The 19843-nt window shown below is 38.0% G+C and overlaps 1 protein-coding gene across 1 annotated transcript; it reads right to left on the reverse strand.

Annotated features, from left to right (window-relative positions):
- Positions 1–247: 247 nt before the first annotated feature.
- On the reverse strand, positions 248–12853 carry IL22RA2 (interleukin 22 receptor subunit alpha 2; the record flags this gene model as incomplete). Its single annotated transcript, XM_081295456.1, has 5 exons — positions 248–397; positions 1320–1489; positions 8628–8806; positions 11218–11353; positions 12793–12853. The coding sequence occupies 5 exons, from the start codon at positions 12851–12853 to the stop codon at positions 248–250; spliced, it is 696 nt and encodes a 231-aa protein (XP_081151582.1).
- Between the last annotated feature and the right edge of the window lie 6990 nt (positions 12854–19843).

Genomic DNA, 19843 nt, shown 5'->3' on the forward strand with positions numbered 1-19843 from the left:
GTGTTTCACAGAGGCCTTTATTCTTTACCTTCTTTAAATTCTAATTTTTGAAGGGTGTTAGTCAAATTTTGTTCACAAGTGAAATATTTAGAAAGAAACAATGGAAAAACAAAATAAGTGTCTGAAATGTAACAGTGAATATTGCTTAAAGAAAACATGGAAAAGACTTTCAATAAATTCTTAAACATGAGCCTTCCTATCCTCAGAGAGCTTTTGATTTCCATACTGCGGAGCACTCTATAATCAGTCATGGGGTTCCCACACACCTCTCTTTACTTCTCTGACTTCTTCTGTCTAACAGGGGCAGATATATTTCAGCCACTACACAGTAGCCAGAGTGAGGCGTAAGAGCTTCAATTTCAGCAACACCATTAGCCCCTTCATATACTTGTTGCTCCTATATACAAGGGGAAGAAAAAACATAAGATAAATGATTTCCAGTGAGTCACAATAAGCTCTATCTGTGTTAAATTCAGTAAGCTGTCATGGTCACCCTAGTTGATGGGTTGTAGGGTTCCTTCTTAGACACATCCTCCTTCCCCAGAGTTCTGGGCTGCAACTTGGTAAAGGGACTGGTCCAGTGGCCAAGTAGCTTCTACCCGAGACTTCCCTGAGGACTGTTGATGGATTAGCTCGAATATCAGAGTCTCTTTTTCAAGAATTTAAACTGTGAAGTGAGAAGAATGGTTTCCTGTTTCTGGTTGTCCATGAGATTGCTTGTTATCTCCTAGTAAAACTCCTCTGCTTTTGCATTTCAGTGAATTTGAACAGGATTTTTCTTCCTTACAATCAAAGTAATCCTGTCTTAGATGGACCCCCCCCCTCCCAAAAGAAACATTCAGTTCATCACTACATCCAAATAAAGGCACCAATGATGGATTTTCTAATAGCAAAATTGGTACAAATATATTGTGCTGTGATAAAAAAGCTACTCAAGTAAATAAAGCATATAAAACCCACAAAGGGAACATCTGTGGCAGTCAAGTGGAATTAAATATTGTCAATACCAGTTTCTAGATGTGCAAGGAAGACCAAGTGGAGACAAGCTGAGTGAAAGGGCACATAAGCACGCACTTACACACACACACACACACACACACACACACACAAAACATACTTGTACACACATGCACACACAGAAATTCAAATGGTGATCCTAGCACTGATTGCTTCTCAATAAAGGTTAAAGTGAGAAAGAACAAGAAAATAAAAGAAAAAGTAGAGGAGTGAGTAGCAAAAGACAGGAATATAATATGGTCAACGTGTTAGTTATATGAACAAATGAAAAGTATTAAACTTGTCTGTTCATCCAATCTTACCTTTCCCAGTGAATTTTTAATTATAAAAACTCTGTATAGTATGTTGTAGTAATTTTCCATTGATATATTTTTTCCTTTTTGTTCTTTATATGGCAAATGTGGAGCATGGAGTACCACCCATGAAGACCCATTTATTTGGGTTATATTTACAACTGGAGGATCTATTTTCACTGGAGAAAGAATAGAAATTTTGACAAACCACTTAGAAAATGAAATTTTACATGTGAACACATTATGCATCCTGACAGATCACTATTGCGTTCAGAAACTGGTGGAGGGAACACAACACAATCTAGGTATGATTTGATTTATGTCCATAGTACAGTTCCATGGAGTAACTGGTCTTTTTAATAAGTGAGATTGAATCAATTTGGAGGGAAAATCTTGTTTCTCTAAACTACTCATTTGCAAAATCAAGTCTGGTTGGATGAAAGCAATAATTCTCAGCAACTACAGCCTATAAGCCAAATTTGGCCTGTTTGTTTTGGTAAATAAAGTTTCATTGGACCATAGACATACCTGTACATTCCCAAACTGTTTGTGGTTGCTTTTGCACCACAATGAAAAGCTGAGTAGTTGCAATACAGACACACGTGGCCCACAGAACCTAAGGTATTTCCTATTGGATCTTTTATAGAAAATGTTTGGTGATATTTGCTAACATAGGAGAATATTTTTATTCTTTCTTTTTTTAAAGAAGAATGAAATTATGGCATTTGCAGGTAAATGGATGGTGTTGGAGAATATCATGCTAAGCAAAATAAGCCAATACCCCCAAACCAAAGGACAAATGTTTTCTCTATAGTCATGTGGCCATGTCAAGGTTTATAGCAGCTCAATTCACAATAGCTGAACTGTGGAAGCAAACTAGATGCCCTTCAATAGATGAATGGGTAGAGAAACTGTGGTATATCTCACAATGGAATATTACTCAGCATTAAAAGAGAATAAAATCATGGCATTTTCAGGTAAATGGATGGAGTTGGAGAATGTAATGCTAAGAGAAGTTAGCCAATCCCAAAAAAACAAATGCCAAATGTTTCCTCTGATATAAGGATGCTGATTCATAATGAGGTTTGGGCAGGGAGCATGGGTAGATTAGACAAAAAAGGGGAGGAAGGGGAAGGGACGGGATATGGGAATAGGAAAGATGGTGGAATGAGATGGACATCATTACCCTAAGTACATGTATGAAGACATAAATGGTGTGACTCTACTTTGTGTACAACCAGAGATATAAAAAATTGTCCTGTATATGTGTAATATGAATTGTAATGCATTCTGTTGTCATACATAACAAATTAGAATAAAAAAAATTTAAAAAAGAATTAAAAAAATTATCATTTTATATAAGACATGTAAATATATTATATATAAATATAAATTTATATGAATATATATTCATATAAGTATGAAATATTTTGTTTAATATATATACACACACTTGCTATAATATATATATATATATATATATATATATATATATATATATATATATGTATATATGCTATGCTTCCTTCTGCCAAAGGGTCTTTATAAATACTGCTCCATTTGTCTGGAATGCTCTGTTCAACCATTTGTCTGATTAACCCTATTTCTCTTTAGATATCAGCTCAAGTGTCACTTCTCAGAGATACTTTTCCTGATATCCCTGACCAAGTCCCTCCTTGTCTAGGGAGTTTCATGACACTGTACATCATTCCCTTGTACCTTCTGCCACAGTATTGTTTTATGGATGCATGATTATTTTATTAATATTTGTCATCCCTATTAAACAGAAAGCTCTAGAAAGAAAGGGACTTCTCTGTTCTGCTGTGCTTGCCATATTTCCTCTGGAACTTAGTAAAATGCCTTAGTAGAATGCCTGGAGTAATTTCAGAATGAACAAAGGCTGACAGTAGTTTACCTCATTACCATATCAGACCTAGTCCAAAAGTCCAAATGCATTTTTTTATCTTTATTTATTTATTTGTTTATATGTGGTGCTGAGACTCAAACCCAATGCCTCACACATGCTAGGCAAGCGCTCTACCACTGAGCCACCACCCCAGCCCCAGCCATATGCATTTTTAATTCAATAAATTCTGGGCTCAGATAATATTGAAATTATACTGAGCATCAAATTCTATTTTTAACTTAAGGTTTTTAAAAGTCTTGCTTTGTCTCCAGATAGACAACAGGAATCAAAATTTCAGATAATATTTTGCAGGTCAAAAACAGGTCTCCATTGAGCCAATGCATACAGGTGACTCATGATCTTGTATCACAGGCTCTGCAAACATGTTGCCCTACGATCTGAAAAGCATGTTTCTTAAAAGAGGTTTTTCAGCAAGACTCAGGAGCTGTGGGAGGAGAGGGCCAAGTTGGAGGATGAGGAGAGCTAAGTGGGCAGGGCTCCTCAAGATTGGTTCCTGAGAGAAGCTGCAATTTTAACTGTTTTAACTGACTGAATTTCTTATTATTTTACCTATTAGGCCCTGGCATAAAAAGACTTTTAAAACCATGTCCAAAACTTTTCTTTTCTTTTTTTTTTTTTTTTTTTTTAGAGGGTAGTCACATAGAAAGAAACTAAACCTTTCTTAACACTATTCAAATTTAAACAAAATTGTGCCAAAATCTCCCCTCATCTCAACCAATGTATTTTGCTATTCCTACCTGAGTAGCCTAATTGATTAGACTGGAGAAAGCTTTGTTTGATGAGTAATTTGACCGGAGCCCATTTCTAGACTTGCACATAGTCATCCAACCACTCTGAAATTCCCCTCAGCTGGTGTAAACCAGCTTCCTCATGCAACCACCTTTTCCTCAACCAGAGAATTGTTGGTTGAGTGCCTTGAGCTTGAATTTCAAGTTCTCCTAAGAAACCATGTACCAGAGACCACATATTGGTTTGCTCAATTCCTGTTTCTCCTGTCTGCTAATTAGAGAGTTGGAAAACAAAATACACAAAACAATAAAATAAACAACACAGCAAAAGAAAGAGATGTTTTCTGAATTCTATTGCATCCAGCATTTTTGACATGACCCAATTAATTTGGATTTAACTGGACATCACACCAGTTAGAAGAGGCGTATGGATGGGCCCCTCAGTGCTATTAAACCAAAACTCTTTGTCACCAAGGGATCTCTGAAGTAAAAGCATTTGCTGAGTCATTATAGATGCAGAGTAAAATACAGGGTAAACCATAATGAAAAAAAGATCTGGGTCAATCCTACAACTATTAGTAGCAAGCTTAGGTAGCAGGTAGAAAATATCTGCTAGATCTAAAACTATGGGTATTTTTGTAAACTTAGGGGAAAGGAAAGTACTGTTTAAGTTGAGCCTACATTGGTTATAGGTAAAGGGGTGGGACTATTTGAAGTGGTGATAGCTTTGGGAGGGAGGGCAATCCACAAGAAAAAGTAATTGTTGCTTCTAGATTTATTGGTGTGAATAGTCCAGAAAGACTACAGGTAACAGGACACTGTGGCCCAAGAGACTGGTTGGTCTTGATGGGAATTGGTTCTAACATACATTGAAGAATGTAATGTTGTTCTTTTCAGTATATGATATTGATTAACTTTTCCTCTTTTCTCCTTCCTTCCATTCTCTGGACCTTTATAATTAAATTTAGGACATCTCAGTAATTTTCTTTTATCAGTATTAAGATCTAGAATGTTAATATTTTGGTGTCCATATGAAAGCAAAGCAAAAAGCACTTACTGACAGGAAGTATTTAAATAAAAGGTCTACATGACTATGGAATTGCAAGGGTCCCATCATAGCCAAAATAATCTTGAGGGTGGGGGAACAAGGTAGGAGGGCTCACCCGTTTCAATTTCAAAACATAATACAAAGCAACAGTAATCAGGACAGCATGGTTCTGGAAAAATGATACATTTATAAATCAATGGAATAGAATTGATTCTGGAAATAAACATTTTTCAACTTATTTTCAACAAGGTTGCTGGTATCATTCAAGGGAGTATGCTAGTCTTTCCAGTAAATGATGCTGGGACAACAGAATTGCCATATTAAAAAAATGACATTGAATCCTTACCTCACATCATACTTAAAAAAAAAAAACCTACTCAAAATGAATCAAAGACTTAGATGTAAGAGGTTAAACTATAAAATGCCTAGAAGGAAATACAGGATAAACCATAATGATCTTGGATTTGGCAAAGTACTCTCAAGTTTGACACCAAAAGCATAGTGATCAAGGAAAAAAAAAGCTGAATTGTATTTCATCAAATTAAAACTTCTATATTTTAAATGACAGCATCAGAAAAGTGAAAAGAACCTCCAGAATGAAAGAAAATATTTGAAAATCACATATCCAATCAAGGACTGGTATCCAGAATATAAAATGAGCTCTTATAACACAAAAATAAAAAGACAAATAATCAAATTAAAATTGGGTGAAGGATCTGAATTCATGGTTCTCCAAGGGAGATAGATAAATGGCTAATAAGTATAAGAAAAGTTACTCAACATTCTAAATCACCAGGTTAAAACCACAGGAGATACTTTTTCATACCCTCTAGGATGGCTATAATCAAAACGACATATAGTAAGTATTGCTAAGGACATGGAGGAGTTGGAAACTTCATACACTGCTGATGGGATGAGAACTGGTACAGTCAGCCAGATCCTCAAATGGTCAAATATAGTTTTTATCATGAGACCCAGCAATTCCACTCCTACATATATAACCAAAAGAAACAAAAATATATTCCCACATGAAAACTTGCATTCATGAATGTTTACAGCATATTATTCATAACAGCCAAAAGGCAGAAACAAACCAAATGTCCATCAACTGAGGAGCCAGTGCATAAATAGTGGGACACCCACATGATGTAGTATCATTTGGCCTACAGGGAATGAAGCATCCATGCATGCTACATCACAAATAAACCTTGAAAACTGGATGCTCACTGAAAGAAGCCAGTCACAAAAGACCACATAGGATTCCACATGGAACAGGAAGCTGTATAGTGCTGGCATGTAGATCAGTTATAGCTTAGAGCTGGGGTGTTGAGGAGATGATAGAGAGGTGATAGCAAGAGGCCATGATTTTTTTTTTTTTTTTTTTGTGGTGATACAAACGTCCTAAAATCCACTATAGGTTGATGATTATACATATATGTGAATACATTAAAACTAATGAATTTTATATATTACATGGGTAAATTATAAGGTATGTGAATTTTAATCTCAATAAAACTTTTAAAAATACCTAGGAAGGCATAGTGACAGCCTATTTCCCCCAAGTGCCATCATTACTACTCTACGGATTGAAGAACAAGATGGTGTGTGAAGTGGGTGGAGGCCGTACAGTCCTTGGTTTATAGTGGTTTGACTCATAATTCTTTTTTTACTTTCCAGTGGGGTGAAAGTGATACAAATTAATCAGAACCTATTCTCCAAATGTTGAATTTTTCTCCTTTTCCATGCTAGTGAAATGCCGAGCAGCCCAGGAGCTGTGCTTCCCATTCAGCCCTGTGACCATGAGGGGAAACAAACTAGCGCTCCATGGTGGGCTGTACTGATAAGCCATTGTTAGGTTAAGGGCAATAAATGCAGTTTTATGATATTTTCAATGTACAGAGGGTTTATCAGGACGTAGCCCTACCACCTGTTGAAGAGCATCTGTATATAAACTCAACAATATGAACTTCTCAAAAAGGTTGTGATGATCCCGCTGAGTATACAGCTTCCTAATAAAGACCAGTGCTGAACAGAGACACACTCTGGTGGCTGTTATCTGCCACCTGCTTGTAAGCAGACTTTTATTTACTTATTTATTATGTTCTGTTCCCACTGGCAGGGGATAAGAGGTATTGGAATAGACACTTCTAGTGTAATAGTCTTTATTTCAGTTTTTCTTTACTTCTTTAATGCTTTTTATCAGAAGATTCCTCTCTACCACAGCATGCCCATGGATGTAGTGAACACCTTAGTCATGACCATATCCCCCCACAATACATTGCTTAAGACAAAGAAATCGTTAATATGGAAGAAGTGAACCAAAGTCTCATACCCACATAAATATTTGGCCTTACCATATATTCCACCACTCAGAAATTCCTGACTTTACAGGAAGCTGAAATGGACACCTGAATACTCAGTTTGAAAGACACCTTGTAAGGTGGTATTTGAATTGATATAAGCTCTAAGCCTGTGAGCAAAATAAGGTGCTATGTCTTTCTGATCTAGGATACAAAAGTGGAAGTGAGAGGGGCATACAGTGAACAAACCATAAACTTTTTGTTTCCTGTAGGCTTGACCTTTAATTCTTGTGGTTTATAACAAGAATAATCTCAAGACCTGGAAGCAAAGGCTGCCTCCCAACCGTTTGAAGCTTCTTGTGCTATTCAGCCAATGAAAGGAAAATAAGGTTCTTGCATTGTCTGATTGATTCTGATGATCAAGGGAAACAGAGTTGATCTGAGCACAACGGGGTCAGGTCATGCCTGGCATCCTCTGGAGGGCCCCTCAGGGCTTTAATATTTGGTGATAAAACTAAGGTAAGGTTATGTCAGTTAACTAACACCAGAAAGACTGAAAGAACTCCTTATTGTGAAAAAGCAAGTGCATATTGAGTTAATAATGTGAAAATAAAATATTAACTACAGCTTCATGACTCTTTGCAACTGTGAGAATTGTGCTAAATGCCTGCATTTTCTTTCCTGGTTTGTTACATAGACAATACTTGTACATTAAGAGTTTTAGTTTTTCTCCCTCCCTTTCCACTAACATACAAGGTCTGTTGGTAATGGCTTATTTTATATTTTACATCTTAGACTATACTATATTATTCTGTGATTATGATTAAGCTAAAAGAGAAATAAACATCACCCAGAAAAGTATTCCTAGAGAGCGCTTTTGTCTCTCTTTTTGGGGAGGTGTCTAAAAAATCTTTGTTTCCTCAAAATAAAATTCTTCTCCTGTAGGCATTTTCAGGAACTTAACTCTCTTATTTGGGGAAGTGTTGGACAATATGGCTTCTTTTCTGCTCTCTAAAAATACTTTTTCAATAGAAGCATCAATCTGGCAACATGTGAGAGGGAAGGCTCTATAGTCAGAGGCAACAGGGTTTGAACCCTGATTCTGCTAACCCACACTGGGAAACTTGAGCAAGGACTGAGCCTGGTTTCCTGGTCTGTGGGATCAGAGTAATAGAAGATATCCCTAGATAGTTCAGAGAACACGATTAAATAAGACCAGGGCTAGACCTCCACCTAGCAGAACCTGGCCAAGCCCTGGAGGCTATTCAAGGGCAGAAAGAGCAGAGGCAAAGAAAGTGCATGGGAAGAACTCACTTTCCCACCAAGGAAAGAAGCGCGGTGACAAGCTCCAGTCGGAGTAGCTCCCAGCAGAGGCCATCCTCACCCTTGCGTAGTAAGGTTCCTGCAGATTCGAGGTTTCATTAGTAAGGTCACAAAAGAGTTCTGGAGTCCCCCAGCAGTCCTCTTTATTTTGCCATTGTCTCTGGCCATACCTGGAGAGAGGAAAAGAGCAAGATCTGCATTTCTTTTCTTCATTAAAGGAATCTTCAGGGTTTTTTTTCCCAGTGTATTAATTTTTTAGAAAGCTTGAAACCTGCCCTCTAATATTAGTACCATTGTGAACACTTACAGCTATCTTTAAGAATTTTTAAAAATATTTGTTAGTTGTAGATGGATATAAAAATAAATAAATAAAGGTTTTTATATGGTGCTGAGGATCAAACCCAGTACCCCACACATGTTAGGCAAGCCCTCCACCACTGAGCCACATCCCCAGCCCCAAAAATGTTTTAAAAATTCTTGTTAAGTGCTAGCTTGGTGAAAGACGAATTCAACCTTGACAACTTCTGTATCACTAAGGTAAGTGTGTGTGTATAAATACTGAGCAGTATTCTGATGTATGGATAAACTTCCATTTTTAAGTAGTCATCCTCCACATCTGTAATGCTTCTGAGGTTTTAAGTATGTGGCTTTTCTTCCTCTTCTCATCAGCTTGCTAGTGAGTAACACAGCTGAGCCTGAGAAGTTGATGCACTTAGATGATGCTTACTGAATGCACATAGCTTATATCTTTATTGACAATAGAATGGATACAGTAGTGAGGGCTCCATGGTGAGCCCTGTGAGTAGCGGTTGGAGAGATAGACAGAGGCTCCTGTACAAAAGGGTGGTAAGGCCAAGAAGCAAACAGGTTGGCTCAGCCTGAGGCCAGGGGATGGGTAGGCTTTACATCCTTACCAGTCACAAATCTCCTCAAGAGGTGATGGTGGGGGAACAGAGCAGAAAGTGGAGGCCAGAGAGAAGCCTCCCCAAAATATTTGTTGAAGGACTTGGAATCTTAACTTTCTAGCTATATAATGAGGAATATTGCTGTTCTTTCTCTTCCTAATCTATACAATAACAGCAGTCTCATTACAGTAGGATTAAAACAGAACCAACATATGGAGCACAATTTGATATTTTTTAAATTGTTGTTTATTGATGAGACCTTGTGTTTGGTAGCTGAAGTTAGGTGTCAAGACCTCTTTTTTAATATAATATCTCATTTTTGCCACATCCCAAATGACACAGATATTAACAGTAGACCCACATAAATTGAATGCAACAAAAGTGAAAGTTTTCCAAATTATAAATCTGCATTGTGCTGTTGAAAATAGCACAATTAATTAATAGAGATTAATTCTATTTATAGCACAATTCCTATGGAGTCAGGAATGGATCCAGGTATTCTGAGTTCTGAAATTTATATAAGCTTGGGAGCCCTCTTAAAGAAAAAAGAATCACAGACTAAAAATTCTTCCATGAGGACTTGAAATTTAATCTTCATTAGCTTCATGGTAAAAATAAATAAATACATAAATAAAAGTACCAATTTCTAGTTTCTATATGCTGGAATTACATCCTCAATTGTGCACAGATGTAATTTTTTTTTTGTAGTGGAGAACCTTTTATTGTAATGATTTTTACATCTTACAATTACTACACAAAGTATTTAGAGAAAAGCTGGAGCAATTAAACACCAAGAAACTTCTGGCGATATTTTTTCTGGAATTAATTAACAGGAAAAATCTGTTCTAGGACTTATCCCATATTGGAAAACACAGATGTATTTATGGAATAAGAATTGCTACCTTGATTCATGTCTACATCTGATTTTCTGAATTTCTGATGAAAAAATGCAAAAGCTAAATTGTGATGACCTTCTGTCTCATGCTCAGCCAGCATCTCGAACTGTGTCAAGGGAAGAAGAGCCTCAAAAACCCACAGGGAATACACGAGTGGGAAAGCCTGCCATTTCCAAATCAAGATGGTCTGTTTCTAAATCTTGATCCAAGAAAGGAGTTTATTATCTCTGAGTGTTGGCAAGGATCTTACAAGATTACCTTAAAGATCACAGGGAGAAGAGCATGCGTCAGCCTGTTCCAGTATGTGTTCATGTGTACAAGAGTCATTAATGTTTGAAAAGAATTTCCTAAATAGTGAACCCACTTTTAAAATGGATTTTTAGATTAAGACATATTATGCACTCATCTTAATGTTTACCACAGGATCATTTCAACTATCAATGATTTTCCTCGAGTACTGGCCATGTGCTAAACAAGTAACTTTCAACATTCCTTTGACAAATGTCTATTGAGAGCTCACCCTGTGCCAAGCACCTTTGTGGAGTCAAAGTCTCTCGGTGCTGTTTGCTAGGCTGTAGCATCTCCCCTAATGACTGCATGTCATCATGCATTTCAAGTTCCCAGACAGCTTTCAGGGAAGATAAGTCACCCTACCTCTGCTTCTTTTCAACCCCCTTGAAGCCCCTCAGATGAAAGCTTAGATCCTAACACCCCATTGCATTCCAGAACATGCTGTCCCTGTGGCCTTCTCTGTTAGGGGAAGCAGCTCAATTTACTTACATTTTGTATTGCACAAAATAGGTACTGTTGTTGCCAGTAAGTGCTTTCCCATGCTGCCATTGCAAAATGTTCTGGAAATTTCGGGACTGAAACTGTACCTTCTGAGGCTTCAGAGAATCACGGGCTGGCAGAATTCCTAATAAAAAGAAGGAAAAACACTGAACATGACTCTGAACACTATTGTTATTAATAGTAGTTTTTACTATAATATCTGCATCAGGGTTTCCTAGTCACACGAAGTGTAGGCGGCCCAGAAATCAACATTTTTGACCCTTCAATGTGATGATTTTGATTCATGATATTGTTTCTTTTCTTCTTTTTAATTTTCAGTTCTGGGGGATAGAACTGAGGGCCTCATGCATACCAGGCAAGGTCTCTACTCTCAAGCCCAATGTGAAGTTTCAGAATGATGTGCTCCAGACTATCAAAATGTATGAGATATTCTTCCGCCCATTCCCCAAGCTGTAAGGGAAATAAATCTCATTGAAAGATTATGGCCCTTCATTCCTTCCAGATGGAGATGGGATTTAATGACTGGGATGAATGCTCCACACCAAGGCCACATGTTCACCTTGCTAGGAGCCTCTTTCTTCCTCCCTCCACCTCCTCCTTCTGACTGGCATTCAGTGAACATTGAGCTGGCATTCATATGAGCCATCAACTAAAATCAGGCTCTGTGCTCAAAACTTGTTAACTCATTTAATTCCCACAGCCACCAAATGACATAGGTATTTTTATTACAACCTTTTCAGATGGGGAAACTGAGGCCTAAAGCAAGCCCAGCAAGCTGCAGAACCAGGGTCATTTTGGTAGCATGAGAATTCCTGGGAAATGAGTTCTTGTTACTAAGGACCAGAGAAATAGTATATGCTAATTCATAGATTTCTGGAAGAGAGAGCTTTGAATTACTTTTATGTATCATTCCTGGACAACTGCACCGTCATGGGAATTTTCTTAAGCCCCTGACACTGAGAGATACCCATGTGTTGACCTGGGATTCCAACGGCCTTGCTCTCAAGTATGTTGTGGTAATAACTCTTGGAGGGTTCTCTGTTAACATCAGTAGTGAATTCTCACAAGTTGCTTATGGTCCCTATTCTGTGCCAGGCACTGCTGTATGGAAATTGGCACATATATTAACTCATTGATCTTCACAATGACCTTCAATCCTCATTCTACTGAGGGGAAAATTGAGGCACAGGTAGTAAATGGCAGAATTGAAATCCAGACTCTGACATTCTGGCTTAGGAGGCCTGGTCTCATCATCACTAAGCAACAGTGTCCCTTCAAGGCAAAAGAAATTTTAAAGAGAGAGACAGATGCATGCACATTTGTTCCAAATGAAGTTCCTTGTGCCCGCAACAATGCCTCCTTTTAGTAGACACTCCTCAGGTACCTATAGAGTTACTCATGTCGTACATAGAAGATCACCCCGTGTCTGCTCTGACCATTTAATGACTTAAAAAAGCCAAAATCTTTACAAAACCCAGAAAAATATCAGTGTCATCTCTAACTGTCTTTTGATCAGATTCAGATGACAGAGATTGGGCAATTAAGAAGAAATGAATCACTTACCTTCTCCACCAGTCAGGAGGAGACTGACCAGGATACCTAGAAAGCAATGTTTTCGCTTCATGGTCCAAGTGCGACTGGTCTGGCAACAATGTTCCCTTCAATGAGAAGACAACTCAGCTCAAAAGAGGAAATTAACACAAGCAGGCTGACCATCCTTTTTTTCAGGCTGTTTCCTTGAAGCAATTCATTTTGTTACATTGCATTAGCAATACATTTTAAATAAAATGAAAGTATGAGAATTCAAGCTGGGTGCAGTGTTGCACCCCTGTAGTCCCAGCAACTGGGGAATCTGAGGCAGGAGGATGGCAAGTTCAAGGCTATCCTGGAGAATTTAGTGAGACCTCGTGTTAAAAAACGAACAAAAAAAACCCCAAACAAACAAAACCCCAACCAGCCAAACAACAACAGCAACAACAAAAATATACCATAACCAGGCGTTGGGTTTGATTTCCAGTGCTGAAAAAAAAAATTAGTAAAAAAGATAATTTGCTATAAGTCACATTTGGTAGAAGCTTGTTTTTGTTGGAGCTTTGCTAGCAGATCCTGAGGGCAGGGGCAGGGACTTTGCAAGTTGCAAGGAAGAGAGGCTGACAGGGACCAGGATTGGGCCAACAAGTTGATTTTGAATAATGTGCTTCGTGATTACAGCTATCAGGGCCTTTGGCAGTTGTTCTCAAGGTGGAGTCTTACTGACTCTTTCCATCTTTTTCTTTCTTCTTTTTTTGGTAGCTTCCCAGTTAACCTAACTCCAATGCCTCAGGCCTTCCTGCACTCTTTGGCTTTCCAAAGGGCTTCCTGCTGTATTATGACTGGTCCCCTCTCCGTGGTGGCCTTAGATCCCCCTAAACTAATGCCACTCCCTTTTCCATTCCCACACTTGAGTTCCAGCAACCTGGATAAAACCTGTCAAACCAAGATGCCCTTGAGAAGTGAGTGTGAATCAGCATGTAGCTCAGTCACTGTGAATTGCATCAGATCTGTTTCATATCTCCTTCGAATCCGACTGGATTAAGTCATCTGTTATTTGCCCATTGATTCACTGTATTGTTTTTCTTACCATTTTTCTTTTAGCACACATTTTTAGAGGTACTAAAATTATACTTCCAAACACAAGAAAGTCATGAAGATTTTTTTGTTGTTGTTGTTATCAAAAGAGGCTCTTGAGGTCAAAAGAGGAAATGCATCTGGCTTCTTTGTCTTCGAAGGCAATTGGTCTTTTTCAAGTTCTCCATAGAATAGCCCCTTTAGTGTGGAATACATGGTGCTGGGTCTTACTTGCTCACTCATTCATTCATTTCCATTTAACAAATATTTGTTGTCCTGCCATCAACTAGGTACTGTTCCCAGCAGCAAGTAAGACAGACACTGTCCTGCTTTCTGGAAGTTTCTTTTTAGTGGAGGCTGGAGACATGGATGATAAAGAGTTATGTCAGGGATGTTACTCTATTCAATTTTCCTCTTTCACTTTCTTCTTCTTAAGTGAAAGACACCGTTTCAGAGAGTGGCTTGAAAGTCACCTTACCCCAACCTCCATCATAAAGATTAGCCAAGACCAGAGCTTCAGGAAGGGCAGGGGAAGGTGTAGAAGAGCTCAAGGTCAGGGTGAGTGCTGCTGATGGAGAGGGGCAGTCTGTAGAGAAAGGGGAGGACAAAGAAAGGAGCAGAAGGGGAGTTTTCCCATGGGTGGACCCTCTCTGCTGTCCGCAATCCTATGACCCAGCACCTTAGGAGAGCAAAGTAGATACTGGGGGCTTGTGACTCTGGGGCTTTGTGGGGAACTGGGGCCATTGCAGGGAAAGCCTCAACCATGACCAGTTTGGGAACAGAGCTTGTTAGGGTTTTTTTCAGAGACCAGTGGACACAGCTATCACCAGTGTCATATAACAAATTCCAGAGTTACTTGGGGACAGCTGTGACCCACACTTTCTGTAACAGAGCTGCATGGGAAGGTTTGTGTGTAACACCAGGTGTGTTATACACACCTTCATGCTGTGTCAAACTTCTGCAATCCAGATCCTTATCTTCCCCAGCTAAAGCTGTCATTGCTTATAAGGTAACTTGTGCTTTTAAAGAAGAAATGAGCAGCATATCTTATGTTACTTTCTACCTGGTTGGTGTGCCTTGTCTCCTGGACTGCTTGGCTTCCTCCTTCACTTGCTGATATTGCCCCACTCAGTTCTAGACTTTACATTGACCTTGATTTTTAAGTGGGGGCTGATAGTCTGGGTTTCAACTATTGGTGTTCAATATCTTCAATACCAGTGGATCTTATTTTGATGATACCAGATTGCTTTAAGTTCCAGTTAAGAACAAAGGGGAAATACATTACATCAAGATTTTACATGTAGAGAAGCAGAGAATGAAATTGGGACTTTTAATGAGTTATTGACTTTGTAGAAGAAATAAGAGGAAAGAAAAAAGAAGGGGGAAGAATGTAGAATATTTAAGAATTGAATTCTCCAAAAGGGTGAGCTTTTGAGCTCTCCAGTTTTAGAAGCCAAACCAGTCCTATCATCCTTACATGGGCTGAATAATATAATAACCTGCATAGAACCCAACATGGCCAACAGTGCCTCAAGATAGATGAAAAGAGAAGATCAAGTTCTATTTCCCCACTAATCTGGAAGCAGAAGAATTTGTACAGAATTGTTTTAAATGATATGTTATTTGGTGTAGGTAAAAATAAAATCATAATTAACTTTCTGTTTCGCCTTGCTTCTGGTGTGGAATGCCGGATTCAGACTTCATTCTTGGCTTTCTTCCTGACTTCCACCCATACCCTGTAGGGAAGAGAGTCCACCTTGACAATCGGTTCTTCCATTGTGTTGTGTCTGGAGAGAACTTACCCAAGCCTCTGCCTTGGAGAGACTCCATTTTCTTCTTCCATTCTACTGGTGCCTTCAGCAAACTAACCATTCATCTAAATAAGGAATCATTATTAGTTATTTCTAGTTGTGACATGGGATTTTATTACTTTCATTATTATTATTTTTTAGAAAATATTGCAGTATTAAGAATGAAATGGCATAAAGTCTGAGATTTTCTTTAAAATAACAAAGGGTTGAGAATAGGGGTGGGTGACTGTCCTCAAGCTGATAATTGTTGAAACTGGGTATTAGGTATTTGGAGGTCCACTGTATTTTCTGCTTTTGTATATAATTTTTCATGACAAAGGAAACATTTTAAAAGTTTATCTACAAGATGCCATCTTTATAATACTCTTCTGAATAATTTTAATGCCATTTTGATGTCAATAATATTATGTAATAATTATGGGGCTCTGTGTTAAGTTCTTTCCATGCATCATCTTAAAATCTTCTCAACAAGACTGGGAACTTATTATCCTTATATTATGAACGAAGAAGCCAAGACAGAGAGGCTATGAGAACTTGACCAAGCTTCTATAGCAAATGGTCATAAAGTGAGGGATAAAATTTCATCGAGGGCCTGAGGGATAGCATAAAATTACTTGTGTGTTATTGTAATATTCATTCTATAAAGGGATAGAATGATGTCAAAGAAGATTTGGCCCTTCATTCCTTTAATTGTTTATTTATGCAACAAAAATGTTTATTGAGAATCTGCTGGATGCCAGGCACTGTGCTAGGAATCAGGAGGCAGAAATGAACAATACGGTAGAGCCAACCCATGGAGCTGCCAGGTTGTGGTGGCAAAGGGCCATGTGTTCCTTATTTTCCATCAGGAAAGTGTTTAAGAGTGGGTACCCGGGATGGTGGTATTCACCAAGCGAAATCAGATTGACTGAGTTTCTTGTTTTTGTACCAGATCCTTTCCCTCAGTCTGTGATGTGGAAGTATCTGTTCATCTTGAATTATAATTAGAATGTCAAACTCAAGGAAAACCTATAGAACCAAAACCACCAACAATGTCATTCCTTTCTTTGTTAGGCCCTCCTAACTCCCCTGAGTAGTGCCTATGACCTTTAACAAGTTCTGCATTCTAGAAATAAGGATTTGCAATTCATAGTAGTTTGTGGACTAGAATTTAGAAAAGAAGGAACTTCATTATTCAACCATAGACAATAAGCATAATGACTAATTCAAGTTTAATTTCTATAAATTTTTGGACTATGAACACTTACACTTAATAGGCTGAGTCTTCTTGATCTGAAAACCTAAATATAAAATGTTCCAAAATCTAAAACATTTTGAACACTGTCGTGAATTAAAGTAGAAAACTCCATACCTGACTTCAGGTGATGGATCATAGTCAAAATGCAGGGGCACTAATAATGTTATAATACATTTACATTCAGGGAATATATATAAGGCATATGTGAAACATAAATAAATTTTGTGTTTGGACTTGGGTCCTATCCCCAAGATATCACATTTTGTATTTTTGAATATTCCAAAACACTTCTGGTCCCAAGCGTTTTGTGATATTTGTAATAGTAATCAACTACTTTTTTAAAAATCTCCACTCAAAAGACTTAGAGTTTCATTAAGTTAACCCTTTCTGCTCTTGCTCATAGTTTTCTGGATAAGAGACTATTGATTTTGCATTGATTGTTCTGTCCAATGTCTTTGACCTTGAAAACTCTACTGGTTATCACCAATCATTAGGTCCATATCCAAGTATGTTTGTGTATATTGTTTTGACTCTGGAAAGATTTTCAGGGCATAACCAGAATCCCACCAGTTCTCACTTTCTCCGTTGCAACTGCTTGAGTCCTTGCTACCATGATATCTTACATGGATTGTGGCCACAGCCTCCTGTCTGGTCTCCCAACCTCTGCCACTGTCCTTTGCATCATGAGCAGAGTGTGCCTTTTAAATGTGAAATTAGAATTTTTGCTCAGAACCCTACAATGTCTTTCCATCTCATTCAGATTGAGAGTGAAACTTCTCTGACTAGGCCCTTTCTAATCTAATCCCATCTCCTATAAATTAATCTAGAACTCTCCTAACCTACAGAACTCACTCCAGCCTGGTTGACTTCTTTCCATTTCTTGAACATGCCAGATACATCCCCACCCAGAATGGTCCCCTCTGTTGAATTCTCTTCCTGAGCTGTCTAAGCTCACTCCTCACTTCCTTCCATCTTTGCTTAAAGATGACCTCATCAGTGGATTCCTCATGACCACCCCAAATAGAGGCACCCCCTGTCCCCACCAACAAGCTTTCCTGGCTTAGCTTGTCTCTGTAACACTTAGCATCATTTAATAGGCATGTTTTATTTTGTTTCTGCTGTCTATGTCATAGAATATAAATTCTAGGAGGTCAGGGTCATTGTGTGTTTTGTTCTCTGCTTTCTCTCCCCCATGTAGGGTGAGGGTGGGCCCACAGAGAGCATTTGGTGCAAATTTAGTAAGTCAGTGGGAAGGACTGTGCATTAGCTGCTGGTGTGCATTTACCCAATATAAGCTAAGAGAACTGGAAGATGCTTGCTTGATTTTTATGATCTGGGTTGGGGGTCCTGGTCCATGAGGGCATTATGGCTCTTTCAGACACCAAAAGGGAACTGAATGGGCAACAATGGCCTGTGTAAGTTCACGTGACACAGCAACCAACGTTTCAGTTGGACAAATTAACTTGTTTGACCCAGAGATTATCTGATTCTTAAGAGTTAGAGCAATTTCTCAAAGGAATCATCTGGGTGCTTTCTTGGAGAGTGGTAGTGCTTCTGGGAGCATTTCTTTGGAATTTTCTCAATCCAATTTTTCTATGGTAATTGGTTCAGATTTTTCTCTCCTCTCTCCTCTAGCTTTAGTTTTACTTTCTTTGGAAAATCATCCATTTCGTTCATGCTTTTATATTTACTTGAATAGAATTGAGCAAGTTATTCCTTTATGGTTTATTAATTTCCTATTTCTGTGGTTTCTCTTGTATAGTTTACTATTTTGAGTAGTGAATTTTTCTTCCTTGCTTTATTATTTTATTTTTAGCAAATTAGCTCAGTATTTATCTTTACATTTTTTTGAGGAACCAGATTTGTAATTAGTCATATAGTCTAATTAAAATATTTTTCATATCTCATTTTTATCTTCTTTTAAATTTAAAATTTCTTCTATTTTCCTTTTTTTTAAGTACTGGGGGATGAACCAAGTGCCTTGAATATCATATGTAAGGCAAGCACTCTACTATTGAACTACATTTCCAGCAAATGCTTCTCCTAAACCATTGTTTGCTAAATTGCAGAGGCTGGCCTCAACCTTGCAATCGTCCTGTTTCAGCCTCATGAGTACATGGGATTACAGGTGTGCCATTTTGCCTAGCTTGGAAATCCTCTTATTGCTTTGCTTTCTGGGAGAGAGGACAAAGAGATGGGTTAGCATTTACTGTTCAACTTGATAAATGACTATTGAAGAACAAAGATAATAATTTAAAAAGAACAAAGATAAAATGTGGCCAGGCAACTGTTTCGGTGTATATCAGCCAAACAAGATGTACACTGAGTTTCAAAAAAAAAAAAAAAAATTCAAAAAAATTTGAAAGCTCTCATGAACCACAAAGGAAAATACCTTTTGTATTTTAAAATAGTAACTTTAAGAAAGTGTTGCATTATGAGTAAATGAGTAATCAATAGGTAACTTATTTAGATTTTATTTCCAACTTCACCTACAGTTATTTCTGGATGTGTCTACCAGGTAGTCAAAGTTAAACAAAACATGACATATATTCCTATTGTTAAAAGATAAGTGAAAGGTCTAGAGGTACTTTTTAATATAAGAAATTAGAGATGTCATACCTTAGTGGATAAAACATGGGCTTTTGAGAAAGGTGAAACCTGAGTTTAAATCCCTCAACATATAGTTTTCTGAGCTTTATCTACTTGCAAAGTGGTCCCCATCCTGGCATTCAAGGGCCTGAATAATGCTATTTATGATCCCTCTTCAAATGCCACACAAAACCAGATGTCTGATAATTTCATTTGATTTCTGGGGTTTCTGTACTCAGTTAAATCCATTTAAACATTCATTATTTTCACAAATAGGGGTTTCACTTTAACAAGCAAAAGGTTCCTCTCTTTTCCATCCTATCTTCATGAGCCAAACCCATCTCCCAGCAGAGCTCCTGCCCCAGAACCA

This window comes from Spermophilus citellus, assembly GCF_964194105.1.
Source record: "Spermophilus citellus genome assembly, chromosome: 5".
NCBI lineage: Eukaryota > Metazoa > Chordata > Mammalia > Rodentia > Sciuridae > Spermophilus > Spermophilus citellus.